The following is a 20482-nucleotide window of genomic DNA, read 5'->3' on the forward strand; positions in this document are numbered from 1 at the left end:
TCCCCATGTTGGCGTGAACTCTCCTGGCATTACTGCAGCTGACTCAGCACAGCCAGTCACACACCCTGGAGCCCCTGGGAACTGAGGTGAAGCCCGCCTGTGCTCTCAGTGCCCCAACGACTCTGGGTCTCCTCTCTCTGGATCCAGTCACCACTGTGAAAGTAGAAAGTGAAAGTTGCTCTTTGCAACGTTCGACTCTTTGCAACCCCATGGACTGTAGCCTATCGGGCTCCTCTGTCCATGGAATTCTCCAGGCAAGGATACTATGGAGTGAGTTGCCATTCCCTTCCCCAGGGGATGTTCCTAACCCAGGGATAGAACTGGGTCTCCCGCACTGCAGGCAGATTCATTACTTTATAAGCCACCCCCGGATGGCCTCGAAACCAACTTTCACTCTGGCCTCCCGGATTCCCAGGCCATGAACAGACAACCGAACGAGTTCCTTCTCCCTCTGCAGATGGCTGTCTCCTCTCTGGGGGACATTGATTCAGAAACAGCAGCAACAACCTGTTAGCTCCACACCCCACGGACTTCACAGTCGGGAAGAAGGATGGAGTCTCTCTCCTGCCACTGGGGCGCTGCTTCCAGGTCACTGCCCTTGCATGAATGCCCACTCTGTAGTACATCAGGCCCCACCAGCCTCTGTCTCCACCCTCTGCCCCCATCCCATGATGGCTTTGGTGAATCCTGTCTCACAATCTTCATGTCACTAGACCACCACCATCCTGGGGGGCTTTGAAATCCACAAAGACAGATCCAACGACCTGGCTTTGGCACACACGTGTCATCATCAATCATTTTGTCCATGAATAAATCCATCCACCCCTGTGAGTACACTCTCAGCCTGTCCTTGGTCTTGTGACTCACTCTTTGAAATCTTGATTCTGAACACAGCCTCTTTCTCAGTAACTGCAAACGCACCACCTCGACCCCAGGCTAGTTACCTGCCCTCTGACCTAGTTTCCCTGGACCTGTCGCCTGCCTCTTCTTTAGCCCCCTCCCTCCTCTGGAACACGTCAGCTGTCCCCTTGATGATAAATCTTATTTTCCAGGGCCCCTTGCTGCATATGCCTGGTAACTCCCACCTGAAATGAAACCAGCTGTCGCCGTCTCCAGGCCTGCATCTGAGTTCCTGATAGAAAAAAATAAAACCATAAAACTATTAATACATAGAAGAGTAGCACGGGGAATTTGTAATAGTAGCTAATATTTAGCAATAGTTGAGTGCTTCACCTAATGCTTAGGGGCATGGCATGGATTATTTAATCTTCAGAGCCGCTCCATGCGGTAGAGATTAATATTCTTCTTCTCTTCAAGGGGAAGAAGCCAAGTCTTCAAGAGGTCAAAACAGGGGTACCCTGACAGAGCGGGGAGAACGAGGGGGCCCAGGTTCACACGCCGGTTGTCTGGTGGCCCAGCAGCCACGCCCCGGTCACCAGCCAGTCAGCCTTCTCCATCTCAATGGGGCCCTCGGCATTGCCTGTAAGCATCTGCCTGTGACCTTGTCACCAAGGCTCCCACCTTTCCTCTCACTCCCAGCAGATGACTGTTCCTCCTAATTACAGACAGAATCAGAGCCATCAGACCTCTCGTCCCGCTCTCCTGCCGCCACGGCGCACACTTACCTGCGGCGCTGTCCACGACTGCCTCTCCCGCCTGTTACAACGTGACATTTTTAGAGACAGAGAACAGGCACAGCTATAAGACAACAGACATGTTCTTTCCAAGGGGAGAATGAAACCATTTTATTAGGGGGAATGTTAAAACAAAGCCATATACAATTTGTAACAAATACAATTGTTTGTTCCCTAGTTCTGAATAATTACAGTATATACAAATTCAGTAAGGCACTGGTTCCCCAAAAGAACACAAATGAGTCTTCTTTTGAAACAGACAACAAAATCCCTTATATAGTCTAACTTTTCTCCAAAAAATATGGCATTGTTTTTTTTTTTGTTTTTTGTTTTACAAAAGGAATCATAAGTGCTAAATTAAGTCACTTCTGATGCCTTCTTTCCTTTCCATGGCTATGTGACTAAGCTTTCTAAGGAGCTATAACTATAGAATTATTCAAGTTTAAAAACCTGTACTTCTTTCAGTGCCTTTCCACCTACCAACAAAGAACAGACCAACAACACAAAACACTGTCACTTCTGATGAATATGCGTGGCTCTGGAAACATGAAAGCCGATCATTATTCAGCACTCGCTCTACCTGACTACGCAGCAATTGAAACGTGTCGAAGAATTCCCTGTAAATAAAATCTTAGCATATTTTATAAGAAGTTTTGTTTTGAGAAGAAAAAGAATGGTCACTAGTGTCTTTCAAGCAGCGCATTTCAGGTCAGAGACCTGTCTCCTCACACACAATGTTCATAGCACTGCTGCCTGTGATGTAACAATCTACACCTTTTCATAAATAAATATTATGTTTCACTTAGTACTTTATCATCCATAATATTTTACTCTCTAATCCACATAATGGAGTTGTGCCGGACTCCAAACTGAACATAATATTTATATATACATATATTTATATAATATACACACACATACATAAACTATAAACCCAAATATCTTAGCATACAAAACTTATATTAGCTAACAAGTAATATTTTAGGATTCCTTTGCAGGGAAAAGGTTAGAAGAAAATTTTAGTCTTTGAAATCATCCTGAAAGTAAGCAATCATCTACATTATTTCCAGGTCTCCACTCTTCTATTGAGAGACAAAACAAAAATATAAAATTCACTTCTGAGCTACCAGAAATTTAAAAATCAAAATTAATTATTTGGAAGTGAGTAGGTAGTCTATTTAAGAACAATTTAATATTTCCTAAGTGAGGTGGATTTTGGTAAGACAGGAAAAAAAATCTATTCATAAATAAATTCTTATATCATTAAAACACAACAGTAACTAATGTGTCTTTTTAAGTATACCAGGAAAAATTTTTTAATGTCCATAGTGAGTATACCAGGTTGGGAATTAGAAAGTAAGCTATCCATTTTTCCAAAGCAACCAAACAAATTATATGAAAGAAATTTGGACACTATCTTAATTTCTTCCCAATTTTCACAGGAACCAACACCTCCCTGGAAATCTAGTTTACCCTTCAAATCATCACCTCTCCACAGTATATTCTGATTTGAAGTTATCCATGTATAAGAACTTATTAAAAACAAAACCACATTGTTATCTAAGCGCTAAGCCCAAATATCACCTAAATTTAGGGAAAATCAAGAAACACAAACATGCCCCCACTTAACTGACATAAATGTTTACTTATTTGTTTTACAGATGATCTGATTAGAGGCACTGAAGTTTCTCTCCTAGGCTCAGATGATTAACCCACTTAGCTTTAGCCAGATACTCCTTCTAAGCAATCGCAAAGAATATTTGACCTAAGAAAAGGGAACATTTACACTATTATTCAGGTTATGTTAATATCAGTAAAAGCAGCATTCTAATTATATTTGGAACCAACTGTTTTTAATCTTTGAAAAAGCAGAAACTTTTTTTCATATTCAAGGATTAAGCAAATATTTTCACAAAGGAGCTGTGATTATGAAGCACTGGGGAGTGAATGCTGAATACAGAACACCGCTTCTCCCAGACGGTCGGTCTCTGCCTTCGGATGCTTTCTGGAGGAACCAGTCACCAGCTGCAAGCTCACTTCAGAAGTCAGGAAAATATTTTCTCATTTTTCCTGCAGCTGTCACATTTCCAAAAACTCTCCATCCTTCAGCCACCAAGTGGGGAAATGAAAATGTGTTATAAAACACTGCCCCCTGGAGTACTCTGGAAAGAATAGAATTGCTGTTTGGGGGTTTGTTCTTTTTTTTTTTAAGGGCAAAGAAGACGGGCTTCCCAATTCTTTGCTACACACTACAGAATTCTAAGAAGCATAAGAAAACCACAGTCAGGAAGTAAATGAATAAGGTTGAGAGGGATGTGTACAATTGTACCCTTTATTATGCTCCTGTTGCTAAGGAATACTGGCCCTGTCAATGATTTGACTCCTGCTGCTCAGAAGTTTGTGTGCCTACATAACTGAACAGGTGGAGAGATGTTCTGCACAAGTGCAACAGAGAAGAAAACAATAATAAATTAAAAAGTGAGCTGAACGTCATGAAAGTAAAAATAAACTGAGTCAGCACTCCTAAGACATGACGCTATCACCTAAGACTTACATCCTCCATCTGTACCTATTGTAGAATCAGTCCCGACAGCCATAATATCTTGTGGTCTCCACTAGCATTCCTCTGCTGTTCCATTTGGAGGTTATAGTTACCTAATTTAAAATTAAAATTAGTTCAATTAACCTGATATGTTTCCTCTCCTCTAAACTCAGACAGAGAAAAGGCAGATAATAACTAAAAGAAACCCTCTTTGTACACAGTAAGTTGTGCACACCTTTCCCCTCATGCGGCCGAGGAGGTCTCTTCCACATACCTAAGACACAAGCCACGTGTACCTCCATCCTCACCGCCTACCTTTTTGACATCATCTTGTTACAGCTCAAGAGCAAATTATCTCTATTTTAAAGCGCCTTGTCTTCGACCCAGCTGACAGCCACTTTACTTAATATTGATCCTTTCATTTGAGAGATCAAAAGCCTGCAGGGGTTCAACTTCCTACACACACAAAAGCTTTGTTTGTGTTTAATGAAAGAAAAAACCTAACAGAATCAGAAATACAAAGTGGTTCTGAAGAATAGTGTTAACATTTACTTCTAGTAGAGTCTCGTAAAACCTTCATTTGTCCCACATCCTCTGAAGCTGCAGAAGGTCATGGGTGGGAATCCCCAGAGGTGGTCCCACACAGGCGGCGCCGGTACCCAGATGCGTTCACATTGCTGCGGCTGCCCCAGTGCAGGCCTGGCCAGAGTGGTCTGAGGAGGCAGGGGCACGTCGGGGGCTTTTAAGATGGGTTCCATTCGGTTCTCCAGCTTCAACGATTGTCTTTTGGTTGGTAGAGTGCAACAACATTTTACCAATGGAAACACTTATTTTAATTTACCTTCCAGCAGAGTTTCTGGGAAGAACTTTAGTTGTCATTCTTTAAACTAAAATAGTATATACCTTGAAACATCTACATTTTTGTTTTATTTTGGCAAAATTATCTTTTGAGGAAAAAAAAAAGGCAATCCCAAAATACCGGGCTTTCTTAGAAAGCAACATGCATCATATCTTGAACAAATTACCCAGGCAGTTTCTCCCGCCTACAGACAGACATGAGGAATCTGTGCTTCTGGAAACTTCTGTTTGTCCAGGCTGCTCCCTGAGCGGTAAGAATACACCCTCTGGGGAGCAGGAGGATGTTCGAGGCTGGGACGGTGGATGCTGCTGGAACATCTTTTGCTCTGCCCACAAACAGAAGAATATCTACTGGCTTTGTCCAGAGACACTTACTCTTGCCTCAGAGCTTAATGTCCTGGGACTCTGACATTTTGGCAAGTGTTTTCTTAACCCGTAGGGCTGTCAGTCTTGAGGCAGGATTGTGAGCCCAGCATTCCGTCATGAGTTTCCCCATCTGCCTGAGACACTGCAGGAAGGAAAAGGAGAACCGGACTTACATGACAGAAACATATGATCTGCAAGGCTGGCACTCGATACTGGCTTCTAGTTCTGGGTTTCTGAAATTTGAATGTACTTTTAAAAGATAGTCTTAAAAGCATGTAGGCATAAAATTCCATAAAAATTCCTTTCTCATGCAAATCTTAAAGGACTTAAACAAATTTTCATGTCTTCCTTGTGACAGGAGCAAGCAGGTGGCTTTGCTGATTGTAGAAGAGTGTTTTGAAGTCAGATTAAACAAATACAAAAATACCCAGGGAGCCTGTTTTCCACTGCACACTCCCAGACTATCTCTAACACTCGATGAGCTTAAATCTTTTATCTAATTCCATACTAGTCAAACAAACATGGTTATTCCTCAATCATTGCTGTCCACTACAATAACAGCGCCACACTATACCATTTTACAAGATTAATGACCTGTGCACAGCCTCACTACAAGTTTCTCCTGCATTCTCCTGTGGCATGTCAATTATTGGCCTTCCTGTTGAAAAGCACTATTTGGCTTCATTAGAAATCCTCAGTGAAGGGACTCTGAGCAATATCAATGCCCATAACCACCTTCAAAATAATATAGACTCCAGCATCTTATAAGGCTTTCTGCACAGCTCACTGGGAAACGTGTATTATTTAGCATTTCAGTAACTGGCCACAAAACCAAGAACCAAAAGTGATTTTTAAATGCAATTAACACTGAAGAATTGGTTTATAAACAGTGTTGTGTCCATTTGTCTGCACTGGCTTGGATTTTTTTTTTTTTTTTTTTTTTTTGAGGGATGCTTCAAACTCCTCTCTGAATGTGGCACTCCGAGTGCCGCCAGACACTCCAGGTCCGAGGGGTCCAGAGTTTCACAGGGCGGACGGAAGACGGGTGAGCAAGGCGCAGAGCGGGCAGGAGAGGCAAGGCTGGCCGGCTCACTTCCGGCTTCCGGGCAGCTCCTCTCAGACCTGTGGAGGTTTCACCAGGACGCACTCAGAGCCCGACTGAGTGTGGGTTTGTTCCCACAGCATCCCGTCATGTATTAAGGAAGATCCACGCACAGTCAGGCATCTCACCTAGGTGACCTTGTACCACTTCTGTGTATAGAAAAGTCAATTCTTCAGATGCCTACCTCTTCTCTCATTAAATGAGAGAATGCTGTATGAGTCTGTCATGGAGAAAATTCATGATGTTTTACACACCCACATTTGGAGAAATAACAGCCTCTATGCAAGGGTCGGGAATCACCAATAAATGAAATAACGTTAGCAGTTATGTCGGCTAAACACTGACCCATTCAATGTATTTTGGAAGCGGCAAAATCAAACAGGAGAAAGGAACAGATAATGTAATATACTGCACTTATCTCCATATAGACTGCTGCCATGACATATCGTTACTGTCCCAACAGAGAAGACAAATTCCTGCAATAAATATTTGGAATTTCGGCAAAAGGAGAAAAGCCTGTTTCGACACTGGTCACGGCCACGCGGTGACCTCCAACCTCACCTCGTCACTGCTCCACCGGTTGGGGAAGGAGGGCCGCAGCTTCTTGATACACACGATCTCTCTCATGTCCTCGTAAGAGGGGTCACTGGGCACCAGGTCATGATAGGGGAGCTGATATTCTTCCACTATACCTGAAAATATATTAAGAAGATTATTTTCTGTGAAGAGGAAATAAAAGTCTAACAAACAAACTGTTCTCAGAGGAAACCTCTATCGGCACCAAAGACAAGTTTAGGTTGAAAAACAGCAAAAAAAAAAAAAAAAAAAAAAAAGCCACAAACACAAAAACCCACCAACCTTGAAAAAAATGGGCCCAAATGACACAATTTTCAAAAAATGAATAAAAAGCACATGGAAACATTATTATACACTTTCAAGGCTTTTTTCCTAACTTCTAGAAGCTAAGTAAACAAACATCTCAAATTTACTTCTGATTTTATAAAGGCTCTTGTACTCTGTGCCAAAATTTTAAAAATCTATATAAATCTTGTGCAAATTTGGCAGACACACCCCAAACTCATTCTGCACAATATGTAACTATTTCTATTACTGCAATATGGGATTATGAATCTCATAATAAATTTGGCAGTGAATCCTACTTGAATAAAATGTCAGATGTACATTTTTTTTCTGCTTAATCATCAGAATGTATTCTTGCACACTGAAAATTTAAAATACTATATTCCAGGTGGTGCTAGTGGTAAAGAATCAGCCTGCCAATGCAGGAGACATAAGAGACGTGGGTTTGATCCCTGGGTTGGGAAGATCCCCTGGAGAAGGGCATGACAACCCACTCCAGTATTCTGGCCTGGAAAATCCCATGAACAGAGGAGCCTGGTGAGCTATAGTCCATGGGGGTTGTAGAGCCGGACACAGCTGAGTGACTAACACTTAATTATGTCCTTTCTTGTAAACTCAAACCCATTTATAATCATGAAGGACCAGAAGGTTCAAAAGTTTTCTCAGATCACTCCAACTCACCATTTATTCTGTCCCCTGCTGAGACTACAGATCAAAAATATATGCATTATCTCCGTTACTAATTCCTTCTGCTGTGTGTGTCATCTCCACATAAGATAACGGAAGCAAAGATCTCCTGGACAGGAGGCGCTCTTCTCATTCCCGTTCTTCCTCCCTTCCTAATTCTCAAGATGATGGTTCTGGAAATCTTAAGCAAGGATGCTGTTGATCTCATTCAGCTCAGATTTTCCCTGGTGCCTAATGCCAGCACTTTACCTGGCTGGACTGATGCATGGTGCTGGGGTGGGTATATAGGCCACCACAGACACAGAGCCAACCACACAAAATTATCAATTCATAGGAGTCTGTCTTTGCACTCTAGGCCTTACTCCTCTCTCCTTATCATGCAATAACATTATCAAAATTTTCCACAACTGCTACCTTTGTGTCTGAAACTTCAAAACTTTCTCTTTTCTCCCAAAGCCTGAAAGGCCTATACCTGGATGTGTCTGCTTTACCCAAAAGAATCCAGACTAGAAAGATAAGTCCCCAGATTTCCAATATCCTCATAAAGGAGAGTGTTAGAGAATAGAATCTCTGTGCTTGTCTCCTCTGGAAGAGCAAAGAAACTCATCTGCTGAGAGTCTATGATCTGCAAGGCATGAATAGTATATGTTATCATTTATCTTATTAGATTCTCAAAACTGTTTATAAGATAGCACTATACAGATGAGTAAAGTTGATTTTGAAAAATTAAGTAACTTGCCCAATGCCATACAGTTGGTCTTAGGCAGAGCTGAGTCTTTCTGACAAATATACATCAATCTCATACGGAGACAAGGGAACATGTTAGTACCTCTCTAACCCCCACAGGCAAAGATAGCCGTAGAAAAGCAACTAACACTCTGCTGTCTACATAAGGTTGGCTTGTTTCCTAAGTAGAGAATCACGGCTCCTGTATTCCTGCCCACAAGCTTTCAAATAAAGTCTTCTTGTAGCCCTATTCACTTTGAGATGTTCAGGAAAACTTAATTAGAGAGTTGGACTGTGAAGAAGGCTGAGTGCTGAAGAATTGAGGCTTTTGAACTGTGGTGTTGGAGAAGACTCTTGAGAGTCCCTTGGACTGCAAGGAGATCCAACGAGTCCATTCTAAAGGAGATCAACCCTGGGATTTCTTTGGAAGGAATGATGCTAAAGCTGAAGCTCCAGTACTTTGGCCACCTCATGAGAAGAGTTGACTCATTGAAAAAGACTCTGATGCTGGGAGGGATTGGGGGCAGGAGGAGAAGGGGACGACAGAGGATGAGATGGCTGGATGGCACCACCGACTCGATGGATGTGAGTCTGAGTGACCTCCGGGAGCTGGAGATGGACAGGGAGGCCTGGCGTGCTGTGATTCATGGGGTCGCAGAGAGTCGGACACGACTGAGCGACTGGACTGAACTGAGCTGAACTACACTCTACTACTCCTTTAACTTCTGTAAACCTATCTTAATAAAAAAAAATAAGTGTCAGCATATTATTCAAGAATAGACTTGTTTACTCTTAATAAAGCATGAAATCATAATTCCAACAGGAGATTTATACGATATTTGTTTAGGAAACTTGCCCTACATTCACTTTTCTTTTGGCCTAAAGACTTCTCTTATTTCAGAGGGAAAGTTTCCTATTTCAAACTGCTTACAAGAGGCACAGAGTTCCCAGAGTGATTAGCAGCCATCGTTGAAGGTCTTTCTATGAAAGCATGAATGCCTGTTGATCTACTGCTTCTCCTTCATATTTAAACATGACTCTAAATGTAAGTTAAGTCTCTACCAACCAAAACGAAAATGAAAGATAATAGCTAACGTGTACTGAGTGTTCTTTACACGCCAGGCAGTTTTAATTCTTTTTTACAATCATTGAAACCTCACAACAAGCATCTGAGGTAGATACAATCATTCACGTCCTTCTGACAATAAGAAAACAGAAACAAAGAAAAATTTAGTAACGCGTCAAAGGTCCACAAATAAATGGCAGGTCCAAGAAAAAAATCCCTGTACTAGTTAAGTGCCTGCTGCACTATCAGATCCCTGGATAAGCTCAAATTTTTGAGAAAGTGAGGAACCAGCCATCATGAGGAAAGGCAGCAATGTTACTTTCTGAACCAGCACAACCAAAAGTAGAGGCATAAACAGGGCACTTGACACTAAAGAGCCTGCAACTCAGCTCGTCACCTAAAAGATGTTCAAATCTGCCTAAGAGCAAATTATGCAGCAGTGGACAAAACACTACAGAAATATTACCTCTGAATATTAAAAAAAATCTTTTCTTAGTTTTACTAAGGACTCCTTATGTTTATAGAAAAGTTATCATGAACAATAATGACATTCTTATGCTTTAATTTCCTTTTGATACAAATTTATGTTTTCAAGCTCGTTTATGAGGACGTATCATAGAAATTCAAGAATTAGGGGCTTAAACAATGGGTATCCCCCCACATTGATGTGTCTCCTTTCATCTGTACAGAGGAAGCCACAGGCAACAAGGCACTGATGTTCGGGGTGAGGCCAGAAGCTGGAAGGGGTAGGAAAGGGGGTTTGACTTGATGGAGTAACTGCTGGAGGAAAAGCTCAAGAGAGAAAGGAGACAATATACATGGTAGAAGGGGGTGAGCTCTGAAAAGGCCAGAGGAAGTTGACAGTGTGCCTGAAAGAGACTCAGTAGTAGTAGCAGGTGGAGGGAAGGTGGCAAAGACAGTTCTAAGATGTTAAATACCATGGTTTGGGAGGACTGTGATCGCAGCAACAGAAATAAAGGGGAAAAGCAAATCAAGTCTGATTTAGTAAACAACACAATAACTCTGATTTCTGACCAGAGAGAAAGGATTTGCAGCAGCTCCAGCAGCATCATTGTCACTTACCTCCTGACACACATCTCCTAGCGACCTCCCAAAGGATGAGTCCAAAACTGTACATGTCGGCCATGATGTAAGACTGAAAGTGATTTCTGTTCAAGCTCTCGTCCAACACTTCTGGAGGCATGTAGCGCTTGGTGCCAACGCGAGTGTTGGGTGGTATGTCAACTTCATTCGTGTCACTGAGGAGAAAGTCAGGCAAAGTGCTATCAGCTCTGAAGAGGAGCAATGAATGACAGGTCAGGGGATTCCTAATTCGGCGCTTTAGTGAAAGGTGAGAAAGGATATCCTTTCAAGGCATAACATTTTCCTGAAAAATATTTCTTGCCAAAAGTTCGATATTCATAGGTCAAAACCCAACAAAGATGACAATCAGAATGAAGCTACAACATAGAAGACAGCACTGCCACAAGATCAATGTAAACTACATTATTGCTATTCATAAATACCGATTCAATGTCACACTTACCGTCCTTCCCTTCATATATTAGTAGCTTTGCCCTTAAAACTGGCAGGTGCACATGTGAATCTGATTTGAGACAATATTTCTTAAGCCAAGTGTTGGGAGGCTTTTGCAGCTACAAACAAGTAAGAAGGGAAGGGAGGAGAGGATCAACGAAGATTTGCAAAGGTTTTTTTTTTTTTTTACTTTGATAAGCAGAGACCTATAAAAAGGATTTCTACTAGCACTATTATTTCATAAACCAAATAACATGTATTTTTTTATAAAAAGGAAAATAACTGAATATACTATCTTTAGCTTCCAGACAATTTCACAACATGATCTATTAATTATTATTCTGCAAAGACCGGGAGAAAATTCCTGATGGAAGGACAGTCATCTGCAGGCTGGCATGTGGGAACCATGGTCTCAGTGCAGTGAGCTGGAGCTGGAGCTGTGAACCCAGTTTGCAAAGTTGCCAAACTATGATTGCTTGAGAAGCTGACAGTTAACGAGAGGAGACATGTAACATCACTGCCAGCACAATGCTAAGCATGCATCACAAGTTCAACAAGCCCCACAGCTCAAAAGAAACTAGTGGAAATAAGGAGCAATGAGCCCCTATTTTGATGGGTGAATCAACTGCAAAACAGAAAAGATTAACAACAAAAAAAACCCCTCATGATTAAACTGAAGTCTCTAATCTGTGATAAACCTTCCTTTCTCTTGATTCCCAAGAGTTTTTCTTTTTCTTTTCCTTTTCATCAGACTCCACTCACTCTCAAGCACTGATATGTTTGTTCTTTTTCTTCAATGCAGAAAACAGCTGCATATATCAAATACCACGTTCATCACACTGCATCACAGACAACAGCAAATTTAGCAAAGCACAAGCTGGAATCAAGTTTTCTGGGAGAAATATCAGCAACCTGAGATATGCAGATGATACCATTCTAATGGGAGAAAGTGGAAAGGAAATAAAGAGCCTCTTGATGAGGGTGAGAGAAGAGAGTGAAAAAGCTGGCTTGAAACTCAACATTCAAAAAACTGAGATCATAGCATCCAGTCCCATCATTTCATGGCAAATAGAAGAGGAGCAATGGAAGCAGTGACAGATTTTATTTTCCTGGGCTCCAAAATCACTGCATAGGGTGACTGCAGCCATGAAATTAAAAGATGCTTGCTCCTTGGAAGAAAAGCTATGATAAACCTAGACAGCATATGAAAAAGCAGAGACTTCATTTTGCTAACAAACGTCTGTAAAGTCAAAGCTATGGTTTTTCCAGTAGTCATGGATAGATGTGAGAGGTGGGCCATAAAGAAGGCTAAGTGCCAAAAAACTGATGCTTTCAAATTGTGGTACGGAAGAAGACTCTTGAGAGTCCCTTGGACTGCAAGGAGATCAAACCAGTCAAGCCTAAAGGAAATCAACCCTGAATATTCATTGGAAAGACTGATGCTGAAGCTCCAATACTCTGGCCACCTGATGCAAAGGGCATACTTAATGGAAAAGACCCTGAAGCTGGGAAAGATTGAAGGCAAAAGGAGAAGGTGGTGGCAGAGGATGAGATGGTTGGATGGCATCACCGACTCAATAGACATGAGTCTGAGCAAACTCTGGGAGACAGTGGAGGGGATCCTCGTGTGCTTCAGTCCATGAGGCCACAAAGAGTTGGACAGGACTGAGCAACTGAACAACAACACAGTGGCTTTTGAGGAAGAAAAAAAAACAACTTGGCGTCAGATCTTACTGCCTCAATCTCTGTCTTCAAAAACATAAAACATAGTGTCATTGGGAAAACCTAAAGGGTGGGAGTTATCCCTCTGTAGATCGCAAAACTGTTAACATTTACTAAAATGTATAAATATAAAGCTTCATCCTTACTACCATTTAAAATTTCTTCCATCTAAAATTCTTCAGCTAAAGCTATTTCACCAGATATGTCACTAGGATACTCATTAGGCCTCTCGAGATCTTTTAAAAGCAACAACTCTGAAGGAGCCCATTTTCCTAAAATAATAGTTAAAGGAAATTTTTTTAATGAAAAAAAAAAAGAGTTCATACTCCTTTCCATCAGTAAATGTAGGTCTCAGTGCTCTAGGCTTTTTTCTAAGACTAGAAAGAGTATAAAATATGAATCACAGTATTTATCAGCAGGATGCAATAGACAAATGTCACCTGTGAACCTAAATAGTACATAGTAAGGGAAGAACACAAAAGAGAAGAGGCTGGATGATAACGTGGGAAAATAGCAGACGTAAAAGGTGCCACAGAGGCTCCCCCTTCAATTATACCGCAATTTCTCTCCTCTTCTGCCCACTGACACCTCTCATGTGAACACACAGCGGGTTTTCCATTAATGTGTGTGTTACAGCTTTTAACTTTGAATCATTAGAGGAAAACAGTGCAGGGGTTGGATAGAGGATTCTGGGTTCTGTGTAGAGAAATGAGAATGGGGGTTTGCAGATGGAAAGAAGATGGTGAAAGGCTTAAATCATCTTCCAGAACATGTTCTGGGAAAGAAAACCAAGAACATTCCCAAGAACATGGGCCCCACAGGAGTACATTTCAGCCAAAGGCAATACTCTAACCTCAGTTGGTAATGATTTTAGACAATTCTTTTCCATTCTTATACTTAGTCCTTAATGTTTTAGTTGGATTTGGGAGGTCAAGAAGGGCTAACAGAATGCGTAACATGGAGACATCTATGGGAAAACTAAAAGCTAATTGGTACTGGAGGATAACAGATTCAGGATTTGTGATGGCCAGACTATTTATAGTTCTCTAGACTCTCATTCCCTCAAACATGGAAAAAACACTCAGTCGAGGACTTGCTTGCCCATCAAATGCTCCAAAACCAGCTCCTTATTTACACAGTACCCCAGCCACTAGTGGCCCTCCCCACCTTGCACTCTCCATCCCAAGTGCTCCCCGACCAGTGCTGGAATAACTATCTCCCCTGGGAGAGCTGAATAAATACCTTCCCCTAGAAGAACCTGAATAAATATTCTCCTTTGTGGCATCTCAATGAATATTCATCTTCCAACCAAAGACAGTAAACTCCTTGAGCCTGAATGACATCGTAATCATTGGATTTGTCCCTAAAGAGCAGGTCCCCACTCCATCTCCATTCACCATGTGTCTTGCACACGGCAGTAGGGAATACACTTTAAATGAAAGAAGGAAAAGGTTTTTTAATAGTAAACTTTGCTATGTATGATTTAAAGAAAAACTTAAAAATCTCTGTTATACATAGGCCATAAAATGAAACATGGCAGCCATGTAGAAAGATAAATTGCATTTTGTTCAGCAAATTAATTTTGTACAGGATTATCAACCCAATAGCAAAAGCCTTCAGTGCTATATGTTAAAGAACAAACATACTCATAAGTAATTTCCATTCAACATTATAAAGTATTAGTTTCTCCAAGACACCCAGTCCTGTCCCTTTTCCCTCAGGAGGGTTTTCCTACTTGAAAGTAATTAAACTGCATTTCTCTCCTAGGTATTCAGTCACATCATCTTAGCTGTTTCCAAATAAGGGGAGAGAAAAATGGAATTTGTTTTTATCTTCAAGGTCACAAAGAGAAATAAAAGCGATTTAGCACTGGGGCAGCAAGAGCAAAGACAGCAGAAGGGACAGGAAGTACAATCAGAGGGGCTCTTCCCCAGGCCCAGCGTTAGGACAAGATGCAGATCCTTAAGGACAGGTATGAGCACCTGAAGGAAAGGGCCCAGGAGAGAGAAGGAAGCAGACGAGGGCAGGTGGCCTCACCATCCCCTACTTTCCTTCTCCATGATGGATGGGAGGGCCAAGAGATGAGGTTGTCAAGAAAAGATGAATGCTGTGGAGAAAGGAACTTCAAATCCACAAAATAATTCTGTGTGCTGAGATGGCCACAGATACACATGTGTGTGAAAATTATAAAATCACACACAGTAAATATAAATACCAACTCCGGGATACTGGCTACTTCTGGAAGGAAAAAGGGGGATAAAATAGGGAGGAAAATGCAACAGGACTCTCTTTAACAGTGCATTTCTTTTATTAAAAAAAAAAAAAAACTAAGGCAAATTGTTAATATTTGTTATTGCTAATTAATTTTGTTAAATAATTACAAGTGCCTCATTATTTTTAACATTTCCTGTAGGCTTAAAACATTAATATAAATAAGTACTCAGAAGAATCAGGAACAAGAAAAACATACACGACAAGGATTAAGGTTAGAGACATAAGGCTGTCAAGATCAAAAGTCCTCTAAATACACTGGTCAGGGACCTCCCCGGTGGTCCAGGGGCTAAGACTCTCCACTCCTAAGGCAGGGGGCCTGGGTTCAATCCCTAGTCAGGGAACTAGATGGTGCAACTAAAAGTTTGTATGCCACAACTAAAGATCCTGTGTGCCACAACTAAGACTCAGAGCAGCCTAAAGAAAAACTGGACAAAATTACAGAAAAGACACATTTCTAGCAAGCAGAACTAAAAATGCTCCATCAAACTGTGGTGCTGTACTCACTCCAGATGAACTGTGATCTCTTCTCCCTGCTCACAGAGAAGGGCTACAAAACTCGCACAAAGGGTCATGATTAAAGAACTGGGTTTAGAAAATTACAAGGACACTTTTACTTAATTATGTTTTCCCAACTAATACTTCTACTAGATCCAACAAGGCTTTTGTCCCTGTCAATGTGAGTACCACTGAGATATAAGTAGAACTGGATGAAATTCAAAGTAAAACTTGAATAAAATAAGTTAAGGGAGGTCTAGTAAATTCCTCTCTAAGAAAAAACCTTGTGTCAGAATCATACTTTAACCAGTAATTTTCTTTATGAACTTTAGAGACACTGGTGCTGACACAGAATAAAATAAAAAATACCTAAAATTTCCTGAGTAAGAAATGAACAGAAACTTGGGAGGCTGAGGGTAGGGGGCAAGCCAGCTGGGGAGAAGAGGGTTTCTCCCCCAGGCCCAGGGTTCGGGCAGGATGCTAAGGCCCTGTAGAAAAAAAAAAATAAGGGCAAATGTTCTGGTAGTATGAATTTTATAACTAAATTTCATGAAATACCTACAACATAACCTAGTAAACATGTCTTCAGCCTTGAGCTGACAGTGTTTGGGGAAGAACGAGTAGGTAAGTCCTGAAAAAAAGGTGCGACATGTGTCAGCAGCATAAGCCTGATGCGGCAAAGAGGGATCAAGCTCCTTAGGATCCACAGATGTGCTTGCGCAGGACACTGAGCCCCCTACTGCACTAGGGAGGGACAGAGACAGGGGTGATAGAGCCTAACTGTATCTGAATCTCAAATGCAGGGAGTCCTCAGATGGGGTTCCATAAAGAGGGATGAAAACCAAGTTCCTATTTCTGACCAGTGTCGCCTGGATGACGGTGCTATAAAGAAAATTCCAGCATGGAGGCGGAGAAGGTTCACACTGATGACAAAGGTCCCCTGCATGGACACACGCTGAGTGGCTCCTCTTTTGGGGGGCCACAAAGCAGGTGAGAGATTTCAAGGAAACTACTCCAGGTAAGATGATTTAGGGGTGTGTGTGTGTGTGTGTCTGTCTGTCTGTCTGTCTGTCTGTCAGAGAGAGAGGGTCAGGGGGGACGGGAACAGACAGAGATAGAAGCAGAAAAAAAATACAAGACCAAGACTTTTCTCTCTGAAGGTGCGGGAAGGCTGTATGTACTAAGCAGAGGATAGTAGAAGTGATGCCCTCTCCTACGAGGGCATCTTATCACTGACACCGTTTAGAACTTCTGCACATGGAGATCATTTTAATGGGTTTTATTGTCTACAAACCAGGCAGCCTCTTACAGCCTGTACCCAGGCGGCTGCCTTCAGTGGCCCAATACTGGTGTCTACAGCAGCGTGTAGACTGCAGGTGTTGGTAGAACTGAGGAAAAGAATCAAAGAGCCCCTGTGGATGCATAAAGGCTGGAAGTGGGGCCTCCTTCCATCATCCTGAGAGGCCAGAGAATGAACCTGAGCACGCTTCCAACTCAGTGGAGCAGGGTGTGCCTTAACTCTTGGCTCTCATGCACTGGAGGAAGGGCAGAAAGAAGAATTTCATTTTGATGGCAGAGAATAAAGCTGGTATTTAAAGGTATAATATCTATCTTAACCTTATATTAATTTTTTTCACATTAATTAAGCTTCTAATTATGAATCCATAGCAGGGATTCGTTCAAGGAATGTTACCACACATTTCTTGCAAGAAATTAACCACACATGAACCACACCAGAGAATATTGAATCTCTTGTTAGGAAGACAAAAATGACCTTTCAAAGCATGAAATATTCTCACAGAAGAAGGGACTACGCACATCCTTCCTCTCTCCTGTTGTATCTTGCAAACAGCTATGGAACTGACTTGCGGAACTGAGCTCTGCCCAGGCAAACATTAACCAGTGAGGAGGGGTTTCTGCAGCACCAACAGAATTTACTGCTCCTATGAGTAAACCCTGAGACATCCCAGGGTTTCTTAGAAAGAGAAGCTTGACATGGAAACTCTTCAAGAAGGTGGATGAGGCTGCAGAAACCCCGATTGGGCATTCGTCCACGCATGCTTGGTCTGTGACTCTGGCTGGTCACATAACCATGTCCCTTTTTTTCAAAAACCACTAAGTATACACACCAGAAGTGGTGGTGTGTATACGTCATTGAGAGACAAAAAACACTGAGAACCTTCTGGGCCAGACTCTCCATCTCCTCTGCACTTGGACAACTGGACAGGCATCCGTCTGGAGATGTGTGTTACAGCCCAGTCTTCACTAGGCTTTCTATATAAAATTTAATACCTGAAAGGCCGTAAGCCAGGCAGGACTTACTCCCTCACTAAGAAAACTTAGCATTCTGTCCCTGAAGTACCAGAGGGGCTGTGTGATCCTCCAGAGGGCAGGGTGGAAAGCTCTGTAAGTTCCTCCATGAGATTCCACGTGTCATTGTTTTCTTATCCCGAGAGACTCAGGTTAATGGGAGTGTCTCTCGTGGCATCACGCGGATTCCATCTGCCTTTGGCTAATGAGATGCATCAGCACTTACATCATTTTCAAGAGTGTGCACGAAGAAAACAATACAGCATAAAGATGTTAAATGAGCAGGAAACCTCTAACGCATCGTCCACCCTCTGTGAACGTCACTGGCTGCTGCTGCTGCGGCTGCTGCTAAGTCGCGTCCGACTCTGTGCGACCCCGTAGACGGCAGCCCACCAGGCTCTCTGTCCCTGGGATTCTCCAGGCAAGAACACTGGAGTGGGTTGCCATTTCCGTCTCCGAACGTCACTGGAAACCTCCCCAAAATCATTTAAAAGCCTGAGAGAACACTTAGCACACAGAGACGACAGTAAAGATTAAGTTCTCACAGGAAGTTCACATATGAAGTTTGAGAACTCAGCCCTGGGTTAGCTTGCAGTACAATGCTGTAAGTGTCTGTGCTTCACACTCCCCCACGACAGGAAAGTCAGGAAGAGTGAAAACAAAGAACTGTGTGCAGCAAGGCGTAAAAGCGAGGCTCAAAAATTGAGCAGACCAAAGTTCCTCTGAAATATATGAAACGAAAACATGAAAAGGACTTCCAATGATCAAATTCAGCATCCATTTAATATAAAGGAAACAGAGGCACAGGATGGAAAATGATCCCACAGCTGCTAGTTAGCCATATGAGGTCTTTGCGATAGCTATGGAAGTTGTTCATCTGAGCCAGTATCCTCATATCCTTCCTCTCTCCATTAAACAGTCAATATACGCCAAATAAATCTCTGAATTATCCCTTAATGTATTTCCTTCCACTCCTTATATCTGGGTTTGTATGAAATTTGAGAGTTCATTTAGTTCATTCCCATTAAGCAGAACTAAGTTTCAGAAATATAATAGATACTCATTTTCCTGTTTTTTTTTTTTTAAGGTCTATTAAGACGATGAGTTCTTAATTACTTTGATACTGCCAACGTGTACTGATTCAAAATAGTATCTCTAATGGGTAACTCACTAAGTCATGTCAAATGAGAAACACATCACATAACGACATGGACTCTCAAGATGCCCAGTGAAGAGGAGGGTAAGATGAGGCATGCACTAAAATAATTACAGGGTCAGGCAGACAAGGGTCAGAAAATTATCACAGGAGCAGAACAGATGATGTCATCCTTCCCACCTGGGGGATGAGTAAAGTGGCTTAGAGGTAACTCTGAGACTGGATTAAGTAACATGGAGAGGCAAGGGCATTCCAAGTTATATGCTGTCTGCTGCTGCTGCTGCTGCTGCTGCTGCTGCTAAGTTGCTTCAGTCGTGTCCTGTGCAACCCCACAGACAGCAGCCCACCAGGCTCCCCAGTCCCTGGGATTAAGCAAAGCAGTAGCAAACATGGAGTACACATGGAAAAAACACAAATAAGCTCAGTCTTGCAAAATAAAGCATATAAATTGGAGAGTTTTATGTCCATATAAATTGGACATAAAAATAGAAAGTTAGATTTAATTCAGCGTGTGCAAAATCTCTGGAGATAAGAGGAAAAAAAATGCTTTTTCCCTTCATCCCATAGTCCATATACATTTAAGCTTTATACAAAATTTTGAAGCAACCCCTATTTAATGAGCACCAAAGAAAGATTAGAGATGTAAATTTAAGAAAAACATGGTATCTACCTTCATGGAACTTCGTCTACAGTAACAATGACAGAAAAGCAGTCATTGATGACCATACAACAGAAACTCGCTGAAAGCCAGGCTTGTAAGGGAATGATAACAGGGGCTCTAAAGGATAAAATCAGAGAAGGCAATGGCACCCCACTCCAGCAGTCTTGCCTGGAAGATCCCATGGATGGAGGAGCCTGGTTGACTGCAGTCCATGGGGTCGCTAAGAGTCGGACACGACTGAGCAACTTCACTTTCACGCACTGGAGAAGGAAATGGCAACCCACTCCAGTGTTCTTGCCTGGAGAATCCCAGGGATGGGAGAGCCTGTTGAGCTGCCGTCTATGAGGTCGCACAGAGTCGGACACGACTGACGCGACTTAGCAGCAGCAGCAAAGGATAAAATTATGAAGCAGTAGCTACTGAAATAAAGGAGAGGATAGTAAGTATCCAGATAAAGATAAAAGCGTATTAAAAACACTCAGAGGC

At 42.0% G+C, this 20482-nt stretch overlaps 1 protein-coding gene across 11 annotated transcripts in view; it reads right to left on the minus strand.

Annotated features, from left to right (window-relative positions):
• The window catches only part of BMPR1B (bone morphogenetic protein receptor type 1B), a 448166-nt gene continuing 429404 nt past the window's right edge, over positions 1721-20482 (minus strand). For 10 of the 11 annotated variants that reach the window (XM_018049153.1, XM_018049148.1, XM_018049150.1 and 7 more), the window contains 3 exons: positions 10926-11101; positions 7064-7194; positions 1721-5542 (listed from right to left, as the gene is read on the minus strand). In XM_018049153.1, the coding sequence (XP_017904642.1) occupies positions 5417-5542; positions 7064-7194; positions 10926-11101 (433 nt within the window). In that variant the 3' untranslated portion in view covers positions 1721-5416. 11 annotated transcript variants of the gene reach the window in all.

The sequence above is a fragment of the Capra hircus genome, chromosome 6, assembly GCF_001704415.2.
Source record: "Capra hircus breed San Clemente chromosome 6, ASM170441v1, whole genome shotgun sequence".
In the NCBI taxonomy this organism is placed as follows: Eukaryota; Metazoa; Chordata; class Mammalia; order Artiodactyla; family Bovidae; genus Capra; species Capra hircus.